Source organism: Echiichthys vipera, assembly GCF_963691815.1.
Source record: "Echiichthys vipera genome assembly, chromosome: 16".
NCBI classification, from domain to species: Eukaryota; Metazoa; Chordata; class Actinopteri; order Perciformes; family Trachinidae; genus Echiichthys; species Echiichthys vipera.
In genome coordinates this window covers 18,731,762-18,748,956 of record NC_139841.1, presented here as the reverse complement: position 1 = coordinate 18,748,956, position 17,195 = coordinate 18,731,762, and the positions used below count along the sequence as shown (strand labels likewise).

Genomic DNA, 17,195 nt, shown 5'->3' with positions numbered 1-17,195 from the left:
AAAGCACAACAAAGAGAAATATACAGAAAGTGGAAGCAGAGAAAGACAGTGGAACAGACACACATGCAGCTCCTAAAACATACACATGTGTAATGAGTACAGTCAAGTACGATAACACAAACATAGTACTCACCTAGTCTAGGTTGCCCTTATGGCTGGTACAGAGTAGCATAACTCCAACACACACATACACACCACCACCAACGTGAAACTACGAGTAAGTAAAAACATAAGTAAAAAGATAAGAAGCACTCAAGGTGGAGAGAAGAAAAATAGATCTCCAAACAAATGTATCTGTGTGTGTGTGTGTGTGTGTGTAAATCGGGTGGGTGTGTGTCTGTGTGACGGGAGAGCCACTCCAGTAGCGAAGAGTATGGGAGAGCTCCGTCTCTCTCTCTTTCTTTCTCTCTCTCTCTCAGGCAACTGTGACGTGTCAGGGTTTCATCCAGACCCCTCCCTCCCTCCCACTCTTTTTGTCTTTCCCTCATTCGCTCCCCCAATCCCTCTCTCTTTCCCTCTCTTAATCCCTCACTTCCCCAGTCGCTCCACCTACAAACCCAAAGACTGATGAACTTAGAGCCACGGCACCTGGCACACACAAACGTGTTAAAATATGTATATGGCATTTTTAGATTTGTTTGACCCTCACTTATTGGCCATTACACACATGTTTTTTTTATCTGCATGTCCTTTTTACCTTTTTGTGCTATTATGATTGAATTCTTTTGTACAGTATTACACAGTATGTAATTTGTTACTTTTATGTTCATCCTTTTTCACATGTCTACACAACTTCAAGAGGAAAAGTTTACTAAATAAAACAAGGCTTATAGATGCGAACGTTTCCAGACTAAATATCTGATAAAATAATTAGCAGTTCAGTTAAAACTCAATGTTCCATCCTGAATAATTGATGATGATTAATGATTAATTATTAAGTTAACTCACCAATGGAGTTGTAGTTCTGTTGTGTGGGCACTTTAAGATGCTTCTTCCTCCCCAGCTCTTCCCCAAGTAGGTAGTACCATCCTTGAACCTCCTGTGGCGCACACACAAAGAGCGACTGTGTGTTTGTATGTGTGTGTCAAGTGTAATCACGTGTATGCCTGAGTTCAAGCTTGGGGATTCAACTTAATGAGAACTAAATTTAAAATGAAATCTCTATGTGAGCATAAACATGTTGTACAGAAACACACACCCACACACACACAAGGATGCACACACACACAGACTTAATTTGCTTGCTGCTCCAGGGCTGCAAGCACTAAACACACACTCACCGCTCACAATGCTTCAGCTTATTCCAGCAGCGGATGCCCCCTCTTCTACCCTGTTAGCCAGATGGTGTGTGTGTGTGTATGTGTATTTGTGTGGATGTGTGTGGGTGCACATGTGTGTTCTGTGTTTGCAACTACTGTACAGTACATGTGTTACATAAAGTCATGCAGAGGTCTGATTTGTAATCCTGATGATGTGGGCATAGTCTTGCAAACAGGGACATGACAACACTGTTGTAAGCGCTGACGTTATTTTCCTCTGTGCACAAACACACACTGCCAGCCTCCTCTTTTGTACTAAATAATGTGATGCCATGGACAGTGACAATAATCTCCGTTTTAAAAGCATCTTATCTGAGTGGACAGATTTCTGCGGGCTGTGGGACAGGGGGGAGGACAGGCGACTGACTTGTATAGTAGATGGGGGAGGGGAGGGCATATGTCCTGAAAGTCAGGGATGGATTTACTCCATCGTTCAATATTACCCTGCACATGTGACAAAGGGGGAAAGAGTGGGGCAAAGAGAGCGGTTTGTCAGGAGAGAGACAGATGAGAGAGATGAGAAGAGAAAGCAGGAGATGAAAGGAAAGTAAAAAGCACAAAGTGGCAAAAGGGTGCAAACAAATGACGAGATGTGACGGGCAGGTGGGCAGTGGTACAAAAATAACCACTAACAGTCCAAACGTTTCTGAAATAAAACGAGAACACAGTGGAGGGAAACTAAAAGGGCCGGTTCAAAACAATGGCTGAATGAAAAAACAAATAAATAGAAAAAGAATGAATGTAGTGGTGGTGACTCAAAGCTAAATCACCTTCATTAGCATATTAAGATAATGAAATATTAATTTGGATAAATGTTAGAGGAAGGAAGCCATAAGCCTGACTAAAGTATTATTTCTTACAGTTGTTTGTCTTCTTCCCTGGTTAATTGAAACTACAAAAAGTGATGAATTTAAGAGAGAAAATGTTTCAGCTGTGTCATGGTTGTTTTCCTCATTTTATTTCTAAGCACCAAATGAAGAGTTACATGTCAACTTCTCAGCCAAAAACAAATAGAAAAATAACAGGAAATGCTTTTACTGCTTTTTCTTCCTGCAGTGATTTGAGCCTAGGAATATCATGTTTTAAACCACAAGGTCAAAGAAGAGACCTGGCATGCTCAACTCCAAGGTCTTTAGATCATAATGGGTGCCACCCTGAAAATACTTTCAAAAATGTTTTCTCATTTTCTATTTGTCCAATCCTTTGGTTAATGACAAAATACTTGTAAAACTAAGGAAAAGTACAGCCCCTGACAGTAGAGCCGCTGAAATAGCTGTAGATTTGTAGTCTTGTTTTTACGCCTGTGCTTATACCAGTTAGCCGAACACAGAGGCCCGAGCAACAGTAAGAAACTGTACAGTATGTGTGATGAGAACAGGATGTGCAGTATTTTTGACAGCTCAAACACAGGCGGACAAAAGGAAATGGCTTTGTTGTCTTGTCATAGAAAACAACAAAGTGGGTCATTATCAAGTAAGACATTCGTATTTGGGCATACAATAAACTGCCAATGGACAGATGCAGTATGTAATGTTCAATTACAAAATGTTTCAACATCACCTGATGAACTTATGGCCTTTTTGCCCTTACACTGTAATTTTAAAACCTTATTTCAGAAAAAGAAGACATTATTCAGTGAGACCTAAATAAAGAATGTGTGCATGTTTAGCACTTGTCACAAAGAGAGTGACTCCAGTTTCTCCAGTGACTGGAGTCAACAGTGCTGTGCTGCAACACTCATAACCCCAAAGTGTTTCCTCTCAAATATTAAGGTCACTGGAATTCATTCACACTGAACTAAACTCTTAGATTTATGGTCTCATGGATGGACACACACACACACATTCTCACACACACGCACGTGCGCGCGCGCGCACACACACACACACACACACACACACACACACACACACACACACACACACACGCACACACACACACACACGCACACGCACACTGTTTACAGAATGTCTTTATACCTGTAATCTCTGTGTTTAAATTTACCTTGTCTGGGTCCATAAGAGAACGCATGCCAAAGCTCATGCAACCCAGGAGCATGCTCATCCTGTTGATATAGAGAGAGAGACAGAGAGAATAAATAAGTAGGATAAAAATCAATTAATACCCTAAGTAAAGCCGATGTGTCATCTAACTCAGGGCTGACATCTGAAATGTGGGTTTTTTTTCAGATCTAATTACAGTTGCAAACAAATCAATGTGATGTTTTTATAGTGTTTTTAATCTGTCAGATTTAGTCAAACATAATCTGGTCCCCACATTACCACACAGAACTATTTTTTGGGAGATGGGACACAGTTGGTCCCTTCAGTGAAATCTGTGTTGTTAAAGGCACAGTAAAACACAATCAAGATAAACAAAACAATAATAAAAAGTTTAAAAGCAGTAAAAATAAGATACTTGGCAACTAATTTTCATGAATGTGTCAACATACTGACATTAGACGAATATATTATAAGGGTTATGGGAGTATGTGTGTGGTGGCAGAGGGGTTGGGGATGTTTAATTATGCATAGATGAGAAAAACAGTTCTTGACAACCTCCCAGCTGGACAGATGCTGATTTTGTTTTGATGGTAAACTGGCCGTCAGCACAACTAAACACCTGAAATGTTTCTTGGCTCCACCGACAGAACGTTATACTAGGCAGAATATGATGTTGTTGTTCTATACATAAGCTGTATATAAGCCTGGTAGCATGCTTACATTTCGTAATTAGCACAGTAGTTGTTTTCAAAGCATGTTTTTAAACCAAAGTATTAAGTTTACTTAAAATGAAGTATTAAATAAGTGATTACCAAAGTGGTTACAATTCGTCCTGGGATGGACATGTTTTTGTACCAGATTTCTATCCAATCATTGTTACAGTAAGACATTTCACTTGAGACCACAACCTCATGGTGGAGCTAGGTAAAATCTCACCAAAGTCAGCAGGATTCATCCTCTGGGCAACATGACAAATCCAATTGCAATCCATCTAATAGGTATCAAAACATTTCACTTAAAGCTAAATAAGCATCCTGTATTTCCTGCCTTTGGTCAATTTGCCAGCTGCAAAATACATAAAATGACAAAATAATGCATAATGATTACGGCTTATCCAAAGGATTATTTTTACAAACAATGCTGTGTAGTGTTTTCTTTTCTTTTCAAAGTAGCATCGTCTAACACTGATTAAACTCTGTGATGCCTCGAGCCTTCCACAGCTACGGATAAACAATTTTGTGTGCTGGATGAGGCCCACAAAGGACTGGTTTTAATGTGAATATTTGAATGAAAATTAGATTGTGATATCTCATGTTGATCTAGATTTAGTGCTGCTCCTATCATCAGCCATACCCTCAAATTCCTAACATGAGCAATACTTTGTGCCTGTTTTGATTAACACTGCCCCAGGTTTGCCCACTGCAGCACCTAGGCCAATGTTATGGGGTGCTTAAGGTGATTGCAGCAAAGCAGAGCGGAGAGTTCAATAGAAACATTTTCCTAACATTTCCAGCTGAACTTCATTTCAAATTGCTTCTGAGAAACAGATGGAGAAGGATGGAGCCACATGGAGACCACAGGGTTTGATTGCTGGATATGGTTATTCCATGTTGGCTGTAGGTTGCTTCTACAGTCTATGCAGGCATGCATATTGCCTGACAAGAGAACATCTTGCACTAGAGTATGGGGCCACTTTGTACAGCCAAGTGTTCTATAACTTCAGCGATGTCAATGGCTTTACATTCAGATTTGGTTACAGAGCAAAATCCTAGCAGCACATTTTTTTTACGTTTTTTCTTTCCTATTGCTCAGAGGTACCTACTTACTGCATACTTCTCTACTCAACACAGGGTCCAAACCATGTGCAGTAATGCGAATATTGCTTTGAATGCTATGAACGCACTGTCATTGAGTGCATGAGAGAGGACTTATTCAAGAGATTGTGATCTTAAGGTCTTGTCCTCGAGCAACTCCACATGGAGTTGGTCAGATCACCGCTGTTCATCTTAGATGGCAGACTGCTAGTGATGAACAGATGTTGCTCTGGTTTATCAAAGAAGACTACAATATTGTCCTTGCTTGACAGAGAATATGGGGAATCCATGGCTATGTACGAAATGGCTTTGTTTGGATTTGAAGTAAGTGAACAAAGTCTGCTAAATATATCTAGAGTATGTAAACCATAACCAGTTGGTTCTAGGCCATTCTGCACAAAAACAATGGGAGCATTTAAGAACCTACCTCTTTAATCTTGTAGTTAATTTAACATATTGCCAAAAAAGGGCAGAGTGCCTACTGCCTTAAATAAATACCTGGGCAAGCTTCATTTGGAATCGTATAGGCATTATAAGTGACCAAATTAATAATCAAAGAAACAGATATTTACTATATCTGGTAAACATCGAATAACATTGCTTTATCAAATGTGTTTTACTATTGGAAACCTTTATTCTTTTTGGATTTTCCCAATTAATACCAGGGGGCATTTCATGTGAATGAGGCTTAACTGCTCACCAAAGATTTGTAAATAACTCGTAATCTGTGTCCCAGAAACTGTCCTCAAAAGGTTTTTATCTTTATAATCATTCCATGATCTCAACTCAACCACTCCTGTAAGGCTGTCAATGTAAACAGTACATCTGTATACATCCTTTCCAATACATGTTATGTGTGATATTTTGCTTTTATATTATGGAAAACAACAAGAATCATGTTCATGGCAAAGAGCCCTAAATCACATAAAACACATCAAAAGTAGTGTTCCTCAGTATTTCTAACACATAGCAGCAATGCTTTGCATCTGTCCTCTCAATACAACACAGACCAAGAAATCTGTGACTCATTCAACCATATGTCCTCCATCTTCAGCAATGACCCTATTTCAGCTTAAGTCTGGTGAGGCAGGGAGGCGAGAGTAACACATTCACTCTGCCAGATTCAAAAACAGCCATACAAAAGAAACACACACACAGCCAAACCCACAGAAGCATGTAGCAGCATTAATAATAAAATTATGTTTTACTGCTTTAGTATGTCACAGCTTCTTGAAAAATGTTATCGCTGTTATCATCACCCTCACCAACATCATCTACATTCCAGATACCTTGTTGTGGAGTCAGAGTTCCACATTGTGAAGAGTAGTCTCTTATGAAGGTCCCCCTCACTGACAACACTGAAATCAAACGGAAGAAATGAGTATATTTTTGAGTAACAAGTGAATCTTTGCACAAACATTTGTTTGGCATCAACAACACTTGACTGAGAATCAAAAGCTGTGTATGTATAATGAAAAGGTAGACATACATGTTGTTTAGATATTTGCCCCATTCAGTTATCTTTCATTCACATAACATCAGGTGGAATTTGGGAGGATACATACAATTAAGCAAAACTGCCTTACATTAAGGAAATAATGTGCCACACTTAAATGGAAATTTAATGAATGTAGAAATTGATTGAATGCTTACAAGTAAAAGGTTTGCAAGAAGATGGGGTTCCTACACTGAGGAACCATCTGACTCTTCTGTCTGTGGCTAGGATCACTGTCTGGGAACATGCCAATCTGAGGAGGACATCAGCATAAAAGTACACACAATCTAGTTGCCATTGATGTGTTGGGTTCCCACAATGGCATTCTTGTATGATTATGTACAGTGGTACCTTAACATAAGAGTCACATGGCCCCTGGTTCTCCTCCACTATGCCTCTTGCCTCTAAAACTGTGAACACATACAAACAGAACTGAATAAATGATGACTTTGTAGTCGCATTAATTATTTAAATGCACATCTCATTTTCAGGTACTGGGCCAAAATGTCACTAATAAACTAAAAATGGATCCACAAATGCTCTGCTCCACCCTAAAACTTAGTGTACGGTATGTTTCAACGAAAGTGCTGTTGCTACAAAAACTATGAACTAGACTAGCTGCTTTGGTTGAAAAAAAATGGCCATGTTTAATATAGCTTGTGTCATGACTCAGGAAATGCAATAAAGGGCCGAAGGTAGACAATGGAGGCAGAGTAGAAGAGTTCAATGATTTATTGCCACTATGAAGGTATTATAGGCTTACAGGTTACAAGTCCATACAAGTCCAGGTTAAGGTTTAGGTAACAGAAGTTCAGGTGAAAAAGTGACAGAAAAGTGCTGGTTAAATATCTGCAGGGCTGATAAGAAAAAAGCGAACAGGTGGGCACGGCAGGTCAGATGACTGGGACTAGAGTGCAAGGGTTTATTGCAGGACAGGAAGGAGAGGATGAATATGGGGGTGAGGTGACTGGGACAGGAGAGAAAGTGGGCGTCAGGTGACAGGAGGGAGCGACAGATAGGCAGAATGTGACAGATTGCCATTGTGATTCCAATTAACTCACCCATAGTTTTGTTTCAAGACTGAGGTATGTGGAGGAAGAATACGGAGATGTCTGACTGCTGAAATAAGCTGTGAAAATTATTTGTAAGAAGCCATTAAGTATGTCCAATGACTGAGAACCCAAAAGGGAAATCGCTTCCTTAAGTTAAGTGAGTGAATCAACATTTGATGCACTCTGCCTTCATCATTGCCAGCAAAGCCATTTTATTGTGGGTACTTTATCCTGTGCCAAAGCATCAGCAACAAATGAGGTTCCATCTTTCTAGTGTTTACTTTGGGAAAATGAGAATACATGACGGGGCTTTGTACGCTTCCACATGGGGCTCAAAAACCACATGAATACATACAAAACGTTGGGTGCACTTCGACTCTAGGTCTATGACATAGCATTACATACTACATACATACATACTTACTAATACATACTAATTTATATGTGAGAAAACAGCATCCACTGTCCCTGAAATACAAATAATACTTCACCGTGTTTACCACACTTTTGTTGTGAGATTTTTTCATCAATTTCTTCAGTATTTTTTAAGAAAGTGGTTGTGCTGAGTTGCATTATGTTAAGATGCATTTTTAATAATCTGTTCCCCTCATGTATATGAATTGGAGTGGGGGAAATAATTATATTTATATATTTCATCAAATGTGTCATGCAAAAGTGGATACTGGGAAAAACATCTAGTTTGGCATCTGATGAGTAAATGGCCATTCATTTAGAGAAATGACGGGGGCACAAAAGACCTGAGAGAGGAGATGGAGGATCAAACAAAAGTATGAGCATGCATGGCTTTGGTTGCTGGGAGACCAAAGCAAACAACCGCTTTCGCTGGATTAATGTCACCTACGCCTTTTCTCATTAATAATGGGCTGTCATGTCGTGATTACTTCATATGCTGCAAATCATAGGTGCTATACAAATAAAATTGCCTTTCTGAATAATTTTCTATATTTCACCAGCATAAAGCAGACATGTACTGTATAGTACTCTCATTATAATGAACAGGGTACAAAGAGTTTCTCTATACCAGTGACTTACCGCTAACAACAAGTACTTCTTGCTCCTGGATGACTGACAGCTTCAGCTGACCTATTGACAATGAGTAAAAGAAGGTTATGACTGGGTGACAGGTATCATTGTTGAACATAATAGTTTACATTATATGATGGTTCAACATTTTGGAGAGGATTACATTATCACAAAGGATTATCACAAAGACTTATTTTTCAGAGGGTTATGTCCTAGTCTATTACTAGCACATAGCCCCTGTAAAACCAGCCAGGCTAGGGGTTTCCCTGCTTCCAGTCATTATGCTAAGCTAAGCTAACCTTCTCCTGGCTGTTGCTTCGTATTTGACATATATATGAGTGGTATGAATCTTCTCACCCAGCTCACAACAGAAATCAAATAATCATATCTACCAAGATATAAAACAATTCATTTATCCCATTTGATGACAGGGCTAATCAGCTTTTACATTATCATGACTATATAGCATTTCCCTTTCCAAAATAAAAAAACAATAAAATCCACACATTGATCCTTACACAGAGCTGATCAGACAACATTAGAGAACTGGCAGCAGAGAAAACGGGCAAACAGCTTTGAAAGTGCTAACCACATGCAGACCAAAAAAGGTCATATAGCCGCTAGGGGCCGGTAGCCTTTGTTCATGTGTGCGTGCGTGCGTGCGTGCGTGCGTGCGTGCGTGCGTGCGTGCGTGCGTGCGTGCGTGCGTGCGTGCGTGCGTGCGTGCGTGCTTGTGTGCCTTTGCATCCTATCTGAGGACCAAAGGCACAGATACCATACCAAGTTGAACTGTTTATTTGGCTTATTTAATTTTGGGCTGGTCTGTGTGTGTGTGTGTGTGTGTGTGTGTGTGTGTGTGTGTGTGTGTGTGTGTGTGTGTGTGTGTGTGTGTGTGTGTGTGTGTGTGTGTGTGTGTGTGTGTGTGTGTGTGTGTATTTGTCCACTGTCTATCATCTGACACTTTTTCTCTCCCTCATGCACACTTTGTCTGCCGATTTCTCTTTCTTATTTCCTGCAAGTCTACTAGCGCTGCTACCATCTTTATAAGACTTGCTAGCTATGTTGACATGGCTACTGCTAACATTGGCTTTGTGCTATTCTAAATTAATCCTGCTCATAAGAGCACAGTCTAAAGCTAAATTGTGGGAGTCTCGTTGTGTGATAACGCTGCTGGCACCTCAGAGCTTGGGTACAAGGGATGTTTGTCGTTCCCACACTGAACTTGGCATGGTTTTGTGCTGCTGGCCGAGGTAGAAGAACAAAGTGAGAACACTGTTTGAAATATCTTCCTGGTACGTCTGAAGCTGAAGGTAGTTCTGAGGCAGTCTCAAAAATACCTAACCAATCTGTATCACACTGCAGTTAGGAGCCAGGCCAGATGGATAATAGTAAATGCAGACTGACAGTTTCAGGACAGCTATTAAAGACAATACAAGTGAATACTGACTACTAGAAATCCAAGGCTGTAGTTAAATAATATGCGATTAAAAAAAAGAAATTGTTCATAAGATAGATCAGTAAAACCTGATCTGATCATTTGTAATCCATAAACAGCCTGAGGTGGTACACTGACAAAGTGTCATATAAATTACTGTTATAGCCTTTTCTGGTTTTGCATTTTGGAAATAGCAATGCTATTCTCATGCTCATCAGCAGCAGCAATAGAACAACAATGCAATAAAGTAGAGGCTATTCTTTTCAAAAGAAAAACTGAATCTGTATAAATATAAAACGTTTGGTTTGGTATTCCACGGCTCAAAAGTACAGAATGCAAAACAAGATGCAGATTTCCTTTTTGACAGGACAAATCCTTTTATGCTTCTTTTCCTGCACTGCTGGGAAATTAATCTTTTTTAAGTGAACACAACATGCTTACAACGTCGTTTAAATGGGTGAAAGGTATTCATGTTTGCAGCATGGCCTAGAGCTATATCGATCCCATAATAGAATTCCCTTCGTACAGTCAATACATTACTCAAGATAAATACATTAGCCTTATTTGTGCCAGTAGGTCAAACAAAGAAAAACATAATTAACACACAATAAAATAATAGTAATTTTAAGTGTTAACGATGTAAGATAAACATCGAAAGGTTTTCAAAGACAGAGAGGGAAGGAGTGAAGAATAAAGAGGCACAAAAGAAAAGTGAACTGTCATCTTCGAAAGCAGATGGTCTGTAAAGAGTGGAACGCCAACATTTTGGAAGCAGAGGATATAGCCTGTGAGTGTAGGAGTGAATTAATAGGACCTGGCAGACAAGACAGCACTGTAGGTCAGTAAATGTACAACTGAAACCACAACCACAATACACACATGCAAATACATTCCAGCACACGTACACTACAATATATGCAAAGAGCTCTGCAATGACCTCTGAATATCTCACTAGGATTTATGCATGACTACCCAATCTACTCTAATCACAGGCATTTCAATCAAAGAGAAAAGTTCAGCTGCCACAAGAAATTAAAGAAATATTATTATGACTGAAAAGCTTACCCTCTGGAGCAAATTTTTGGTTTGGGGCTATATGAATATTGACTAATAAAATAATAGAAAATACTTTCTATTGGAGATCTTAAGCCAATGTACACTTCCCTGTGCCTCATCCATTTGCTCTGTCTCTTCAGAAATGCACTAAATTTCTGCACTGTATGTGGCAGAGATGCCAGAAATACCTGGCTTGTTCAGGTGAGTGAAGGTCAAGGAGAAACAAGCCTTTGTTGTTAGGAAGATGTCAGCCGTACGACCTTTACAGAGAGTAAGAGAGAGTCTATAATTAAAATAATGCAGCATAATTAAAAGTGCATAATGGGAGGTTTTATGGCAGCTGTAAAAAAAATAGTCCCCTCAACAATAAAACTATTCAACACTTTGGAGAGACAGAACAGGTTATATTACAAGCCAAAAAAGCTAGAAAAAAAGGATAAATTCAACTACTGCGCTTAAGAAAATATGTATCACTCAGACTACAAATTTTCTAGTGTTTGCATTTTACGTGGAGCCACAGAGCAGAAAAGACTCAGCTATTCACAAAGCTGCAAATTAAAAGATCACTTCCCTTTGACTCTTTGCTCTACTTCTTATTATACATTAGTCTCCAGTTAGGGACAAAGTTGTGAATGGTTTCTGAGGCAGACTCTTGCTAAAGTAAGAACACCACTCATTCTTTATGTATCTTTGAAACTGCACAGACGTCTCATGTTTAATTAATGTTGTTTTGAATCAATGAAGCCAATAACCATGTTCAACATGTTGTCATCCAACTTTTACATCAAGTAGTGTCATTCTTGTTTATTCTCCTTTCCTCATATGTCAAACTGACATATGTTACTGGTTGGCACCAGGCTGGCAAAAAATATTCTAAGTGTATATAATTAGTAAGATATGTAGAAAGATAGTTAAGGAAGGAGATATAGTTACATAAAAGAGAAATCCCAGAGCTACTAAAAAAGATGCATGACAATAACAGATATTGTCAGTGGGTCACTCCCCTTCTGACTCCCTCTCTGCTGAGCTTGCCCATGTTCATGCGCCAGCTCAATTAGGCCACAAAGTGCTGCTGCCTGTCCAGTAAGGACATGAGTATGGCCAAGTCACTCCCATGAATCTGAGTGAATAATGTGATTTTTTTATGCGAGCTGTACAAACACCGAAGCACACAGACCAATAAAGACAAACAATGTAGACTATATTTTGTGGCTCCCTTTGCCCTGGAAAATGTGATCCACCAATGTGTCAGATATCAAGGTATTTGTTATTGGTTTGAAATGTCCACACATAAAAACAGCATCCATTTTGCCACATTTTGTCAGTCAATGTTTGAAATGTCCTACTCTGTCATTGCAACAGCAGCCCGTCAGTGATGCTGTCACTATTGTACCTCTGAGGCTTAGTCATGACGCTGATAACAAGTCTGGGCCGTAACTAAAGAAAAGGACACCCAGGTCATGTCCTCTTCTTTCTTAAAGAGTCCTTGCATTTTTTCCCCCCACAAAGACATGATCAATTCAGGGATGGAATGAATAGTCGATAATATTTTCTAAACTTTACAGAATGTAATCGCAAAAATAATAAATCTTAGAGGAAAGGAAGGACATCTTAAGAAAGGAAGAAAAGGTCATTCTCTAGCTGGTGAGAAGGTTATGTTCTGTATCTGTGTGTGTGGATCTTCGTCATTCACTACCTCCCACTCCCTCTCTCTCTGCTTTAATAGGCTTTGCTGCTTCTTTGTCACATTTACATTTGAAAACCTGTACCCCACCACCATCCAATAAGACCAAGCCAGGGGACACTGCCGGTCTTTATGTGGCAGCTAAAGTAGCCATTATCAGCACAAAGGAGCAAGAAAAGAGACTATAGTTAATCCCTGCTCTGTAACATTTTCTGTGAGAACAGGAGCAATTTTGAAAATTTGGGAAACTGCTGTGTGAAGGATTCAAAGTTTTCATTTAGGGCAAGCACCAATTCATTTCATCCAAGAGGGAAAAAAGAGCTGATTAAATCAAAGACATTACAAGGTGCCCTATCGTTTTCTCACAATATTCCTTTTAACCAGATTGTTATATAACTTGTCCGACACACACACTTCTGCCCAAACCAGTGATATGGAGCCCTTGCTGCATTACCCAATCAATTGTGTCCAATGAATTCATAGAGGGACACACCTATATGCCAGATGCCCAATACACATTAGCAGACGTAAAAGTAGAGCATTGCTTGATAGCTTCAAAGATAAAGGTCTGGGGTAATTCAGTATCTGTAAGACTGCACATTTCATATTTCTAAAAGGCCTTGGCCTGTGTTTAATATTTCATACTCTGAAAAGCTCTGTTCACTTTAATCCTGGCAACAAGAAACTTTCATCAATAACACACAATCATTGGCAGGCTTATCGCTTCTGAGGAGGGGAAAAAAGATAATTTCTTCATGCACAGGAAGAAATATTGAATGGTATACACTGGAGATTAAATTTAGGGAATAAATTATTAATACTTGATTTATTCTCAAATATTGGGGGGGGGGGGGGGGGGGGGGTCCAATAAAGGGCCGCTGTGGCTGCAGGTTTCATTCCAACCAAGCAAAAACACATCTGGTCCAACAATTAAACTGTGTGAAGGCAGTTCAGGTGATCGAGCAAGTAGAGTCAGGTGTGTTCTTGCTTGGTTGGAATGAAAACCTGCAGCCAGAGCAGCCCTTTAATGGATCAGTTTAACAAACCTGCCCCAAACCATGACATTGCTAAAGTTCAATGTATTGGGGTCTGATGGGAAACATTATGTTCGGCGTAGGACTGGGGAAAGACTGAACCCAAAGTGTCTGATGAAGTCAGTTAATTTTGGAGGAGAATCATCGGTAACAAAGTCAAGTCAAAACCCACTTCAGGTACTGAACTATGGAAGAGACTGCAAAAAGAATGGAGATGATCAAACCAAAGCACTTTGAGAAACTAGTGATGTCCTGTGGGCGCATACATGCTGAAGTCATTCAAAGCAAGGGCCTCTACAGTTCCTATTCATTTTCTAATCCTGTAGCCCTAAGAAAACATTGTTTAAATCTTCTCTTCTGACACAATGGTTACTGTTCCCTAATTTTGCTCACTGTTTTTTTACATCAAATATAGGTTTCTGTTGAAGTGCCTTGGTTAGTTAAACTTGATTTATGATCTCCAGGGTACAAATAAGGTGCACACAAAATACACCGAACACTGTCAATGCCTATATATATATATATATATATATATATATATATATATATATATATATATATATATATATAAATATATAAGTCAACAAATAGAATAGTTTGAGAACTTGGTAATGGGAAATCTGTAGAAAACTTTGTTGTTATTGTCCAAATAGCACGCATCTCTGAAAAAATATTAAGCATAGAGATTCACAAATCCTTAATAAGAAAACAACATAGTCCACAGTCCATTGTTTGTTGTCACTCAAATAGAATTGCAAACAAGGTCACTTCAACTTGCCATTCAGCATTTGTTTTCATCCCCAGACCTCCCCAATTAGATTGGAATAGCATTAACCCTAAAAACATAAAAATGTATAAAATAAAATATAGACTCTGTAGCTATGAACACAATGTTTGATACATTGTAACCTCTTTTGGTGACATTATTACCTCTGTTTCAGAGCTATCAATCACCTAAATGAAGGCCAGATTTACCATCTTTGTCATGTCAATTCTTTGCAGAAGCATCTCTAGTATTCAATGAAAATTTGAGAGCTGGTTCTGATTTCTGGATTGGATTGGACATTCATTATTATTCCTCATACATACTGATTAGAAGAGTAGGAATAAATTACAGTAATTCCTTAAATGAGGTTGGTCTCTGATTAATATCCCTCTAAAGTGCACTTTATCTTTATCTTTGACAAACCCTCATTATTCTTTCTGTGTTCCTCTATTCTCCAGTGTCTTCAGTGACTCACATTCCTCTCTTCCATCCCCTTCCATTCTTCATCTATTACTTTTCTCTGCTCGACTTAGGCACTGCCTCAAACTCTAGTCAGTGGTGCAGTAATCAACTTTACAGTTGTGAGCGTGACTGTCAAATGTAAGGTAGCAAAAGACACAAAAGCTAAACAAAGAAGAGACTTAGCTCAAACTACTCGAGTCTGTAGTTACACATCAAAACATGTTACTTTACACATCCTTGGAGAAAACTGAGCCATTTTCTATTATTCAAAAACATTTGTGTTCTAGTTGTAACTAGCCTCTGTGTGTGTGTCTGTGAAGATTTTTAAACATCTGTTTTGTTCATTGGTTTGCATTACATAGTGATCTTTAGTGACTACATTAATGTGTAAAAAGGGTAGCAGAAAAGTACTCAAATACTCTAAGCACGTTAACAACTGACAACACTTTATACTGTATCATATCATGGAAAGAAACTGTAAGCTCAATTTGTAGAAAGGATAACAGCACAATGCCCAAGTGGAAGTGACCACAGTGGTGACTGTAATTCACTCTTTGGCAGTGACAACTTTTTCCCTAAGGGTGACCACGGACACACACTGCCAAACAATAGAAGCTTTCTGGAAGAAGTCAAGCTTGTGGCAAAGTTTGACCTAGTTCTGAAAGGGCATGCTGTCAGAATGAACTCAGTGAGTCCCCAAGTGGGAAGATCGTGCATAACATGAGGCCACATATCAGAAATCAAAGTATTAACTTTATTGTTTTAGATGGAATGCCAGATGTCAGGCATCCCCAGCAAGGCTTGTTTAAATGGAGCACACACAGAAGACACAAATTATTCTGCAGAGTTCAGGCATATGACTGTGGTGCCAATATAAGAGGTAAGAAAGGTGTCCAAGTTAATTTTTAAGTTGAACCCTTACGTCATAAGGGTCAGATCTGGGTGCAGCCAATGCAGCAAAAAAAAGCTCCCAGGTTGTCTTGGGCTCCACTGGGTACCCCCATAACCAAAATAATGGATGCTAAGAAGCAATTATGACATCAAAGAAATTAACAGAAACAAGATGGAAGAAATTGGTAAAAAAAAAAAAAAAAGCACAATACTGGGGTGATACAAGGGTTCCTTCTCTGGGCTAATGCTTCAAAAGAGCAAACCCAGCTTTGGGGTATATCGCCCCTAATTTATGCACTTAATATAGACATTAGCTAATATCCTAAATTTTGTTAAATTATCAGTGGTGCTCTTGCACATGAAAGCAATTTCTCTAAAGTTTTATAGCAAATTTGTGTGGAAGTGAATCATGCAAACAGGCCTATAAAGCCAGCCACAGTCAGAACATCCCGAGACCTCTTCATGACAAACCTACATATGCATCCTGGGTATAAAATACAAAAAAGCCACCCTTACAACTGTAACTGTGCCCATGTAATACCTTATCCAAGTTCATTTGTGTTGAAAGCTAAATACTGGATAATGGATGAGGCTTTAATCTTAACGTATACAGTGCTGTGTCCTCCTCCACTCTGGCCAACACCCGCCATAAATGATTCAGGATGTCACCTGATAAGGAGGGGCAGCATCGTTACCAGACCAAAGGACTTGTTGCTCCATCTGAGCTCACTTGTTGCTGTGAGTAATATGCTTCTCACAGGGGACATGCTGCAGGATCCAGTGTCTGTGCTGGCAGACCTTTGTGATGCAATCCTTTATATAACTTGGACACATTCCTTTACTGTCACTATGTGGATTAAGACAGACAGATACTATTTTGTACTTTTTTGGTAGATGCTGTTATGGATGCATGTCCAAAAACCTCTTATCCTATCACATACTACAGTATAAAAATGCAGTCTATTTTCCTTAAGAAAAAATTTAAATGAATAAACCTCACCATGGGTTCTGAGGAGGAAGGACGATGTTTCAGGTAAGCTGGCAGGAGGGTTCCGCAGGTAGACTCTGAGACAGGTCATCTTGGAGAGAGTCTGCTAGCTGCCACTGCAGACAAGATGGTTTCAGCAACTACAGAGAAGA

General features: G+C 39.2%; 1 protein-coding gene across 2 annotated transcripts in view; it reads right to left on the bottom strand.

Moving 5' to 3' along the window:
• The window catches only part of rgs3a (regulator of G protein signaling 3a), a gene marked incomplete at its 5' end in the record, with an annotated part of 139,828 nt that extends 122,694 nt beyond the window's left edge, over window positions 1-17,134 (bottom strand). Inside the window, 7 exons of one of the 2 annotated variants that reach the window (XM_083929284.1) lie at window positions 949-1,039; window positions 3,324-3,384; window positions 6,426-6,494; window positions 6,790-6,884; window positions 6,983-7,041; window positions 8,737-8,787; window positions 17,056-17,134. In XM_083929284.1, the coding sequence (XP_083785410.1) occupies window positions 949-1,039; window positions 3,324-3,384; window positions 6,426-6,494; window positions 6,790-6,884; window positions 6,983-7,041; window positions 8,737-8,787; window positions 17,056-17,134 (505 nt within the window). The remainder of the gene's footprint in view (window positions 1-948; window positions 1,040-3,323; window positions 3,385-6,425; window positions 6,495-6,789; window positions 6,885-6,982; window positions 7,042-8,736; window positions 8,788-17,055) is intronic. The other variant, XM_083929285.1, reaches the window with a different exon arrangement.
• Window positions 17,135-17,195: the final 61 nt, after the last annotated feature.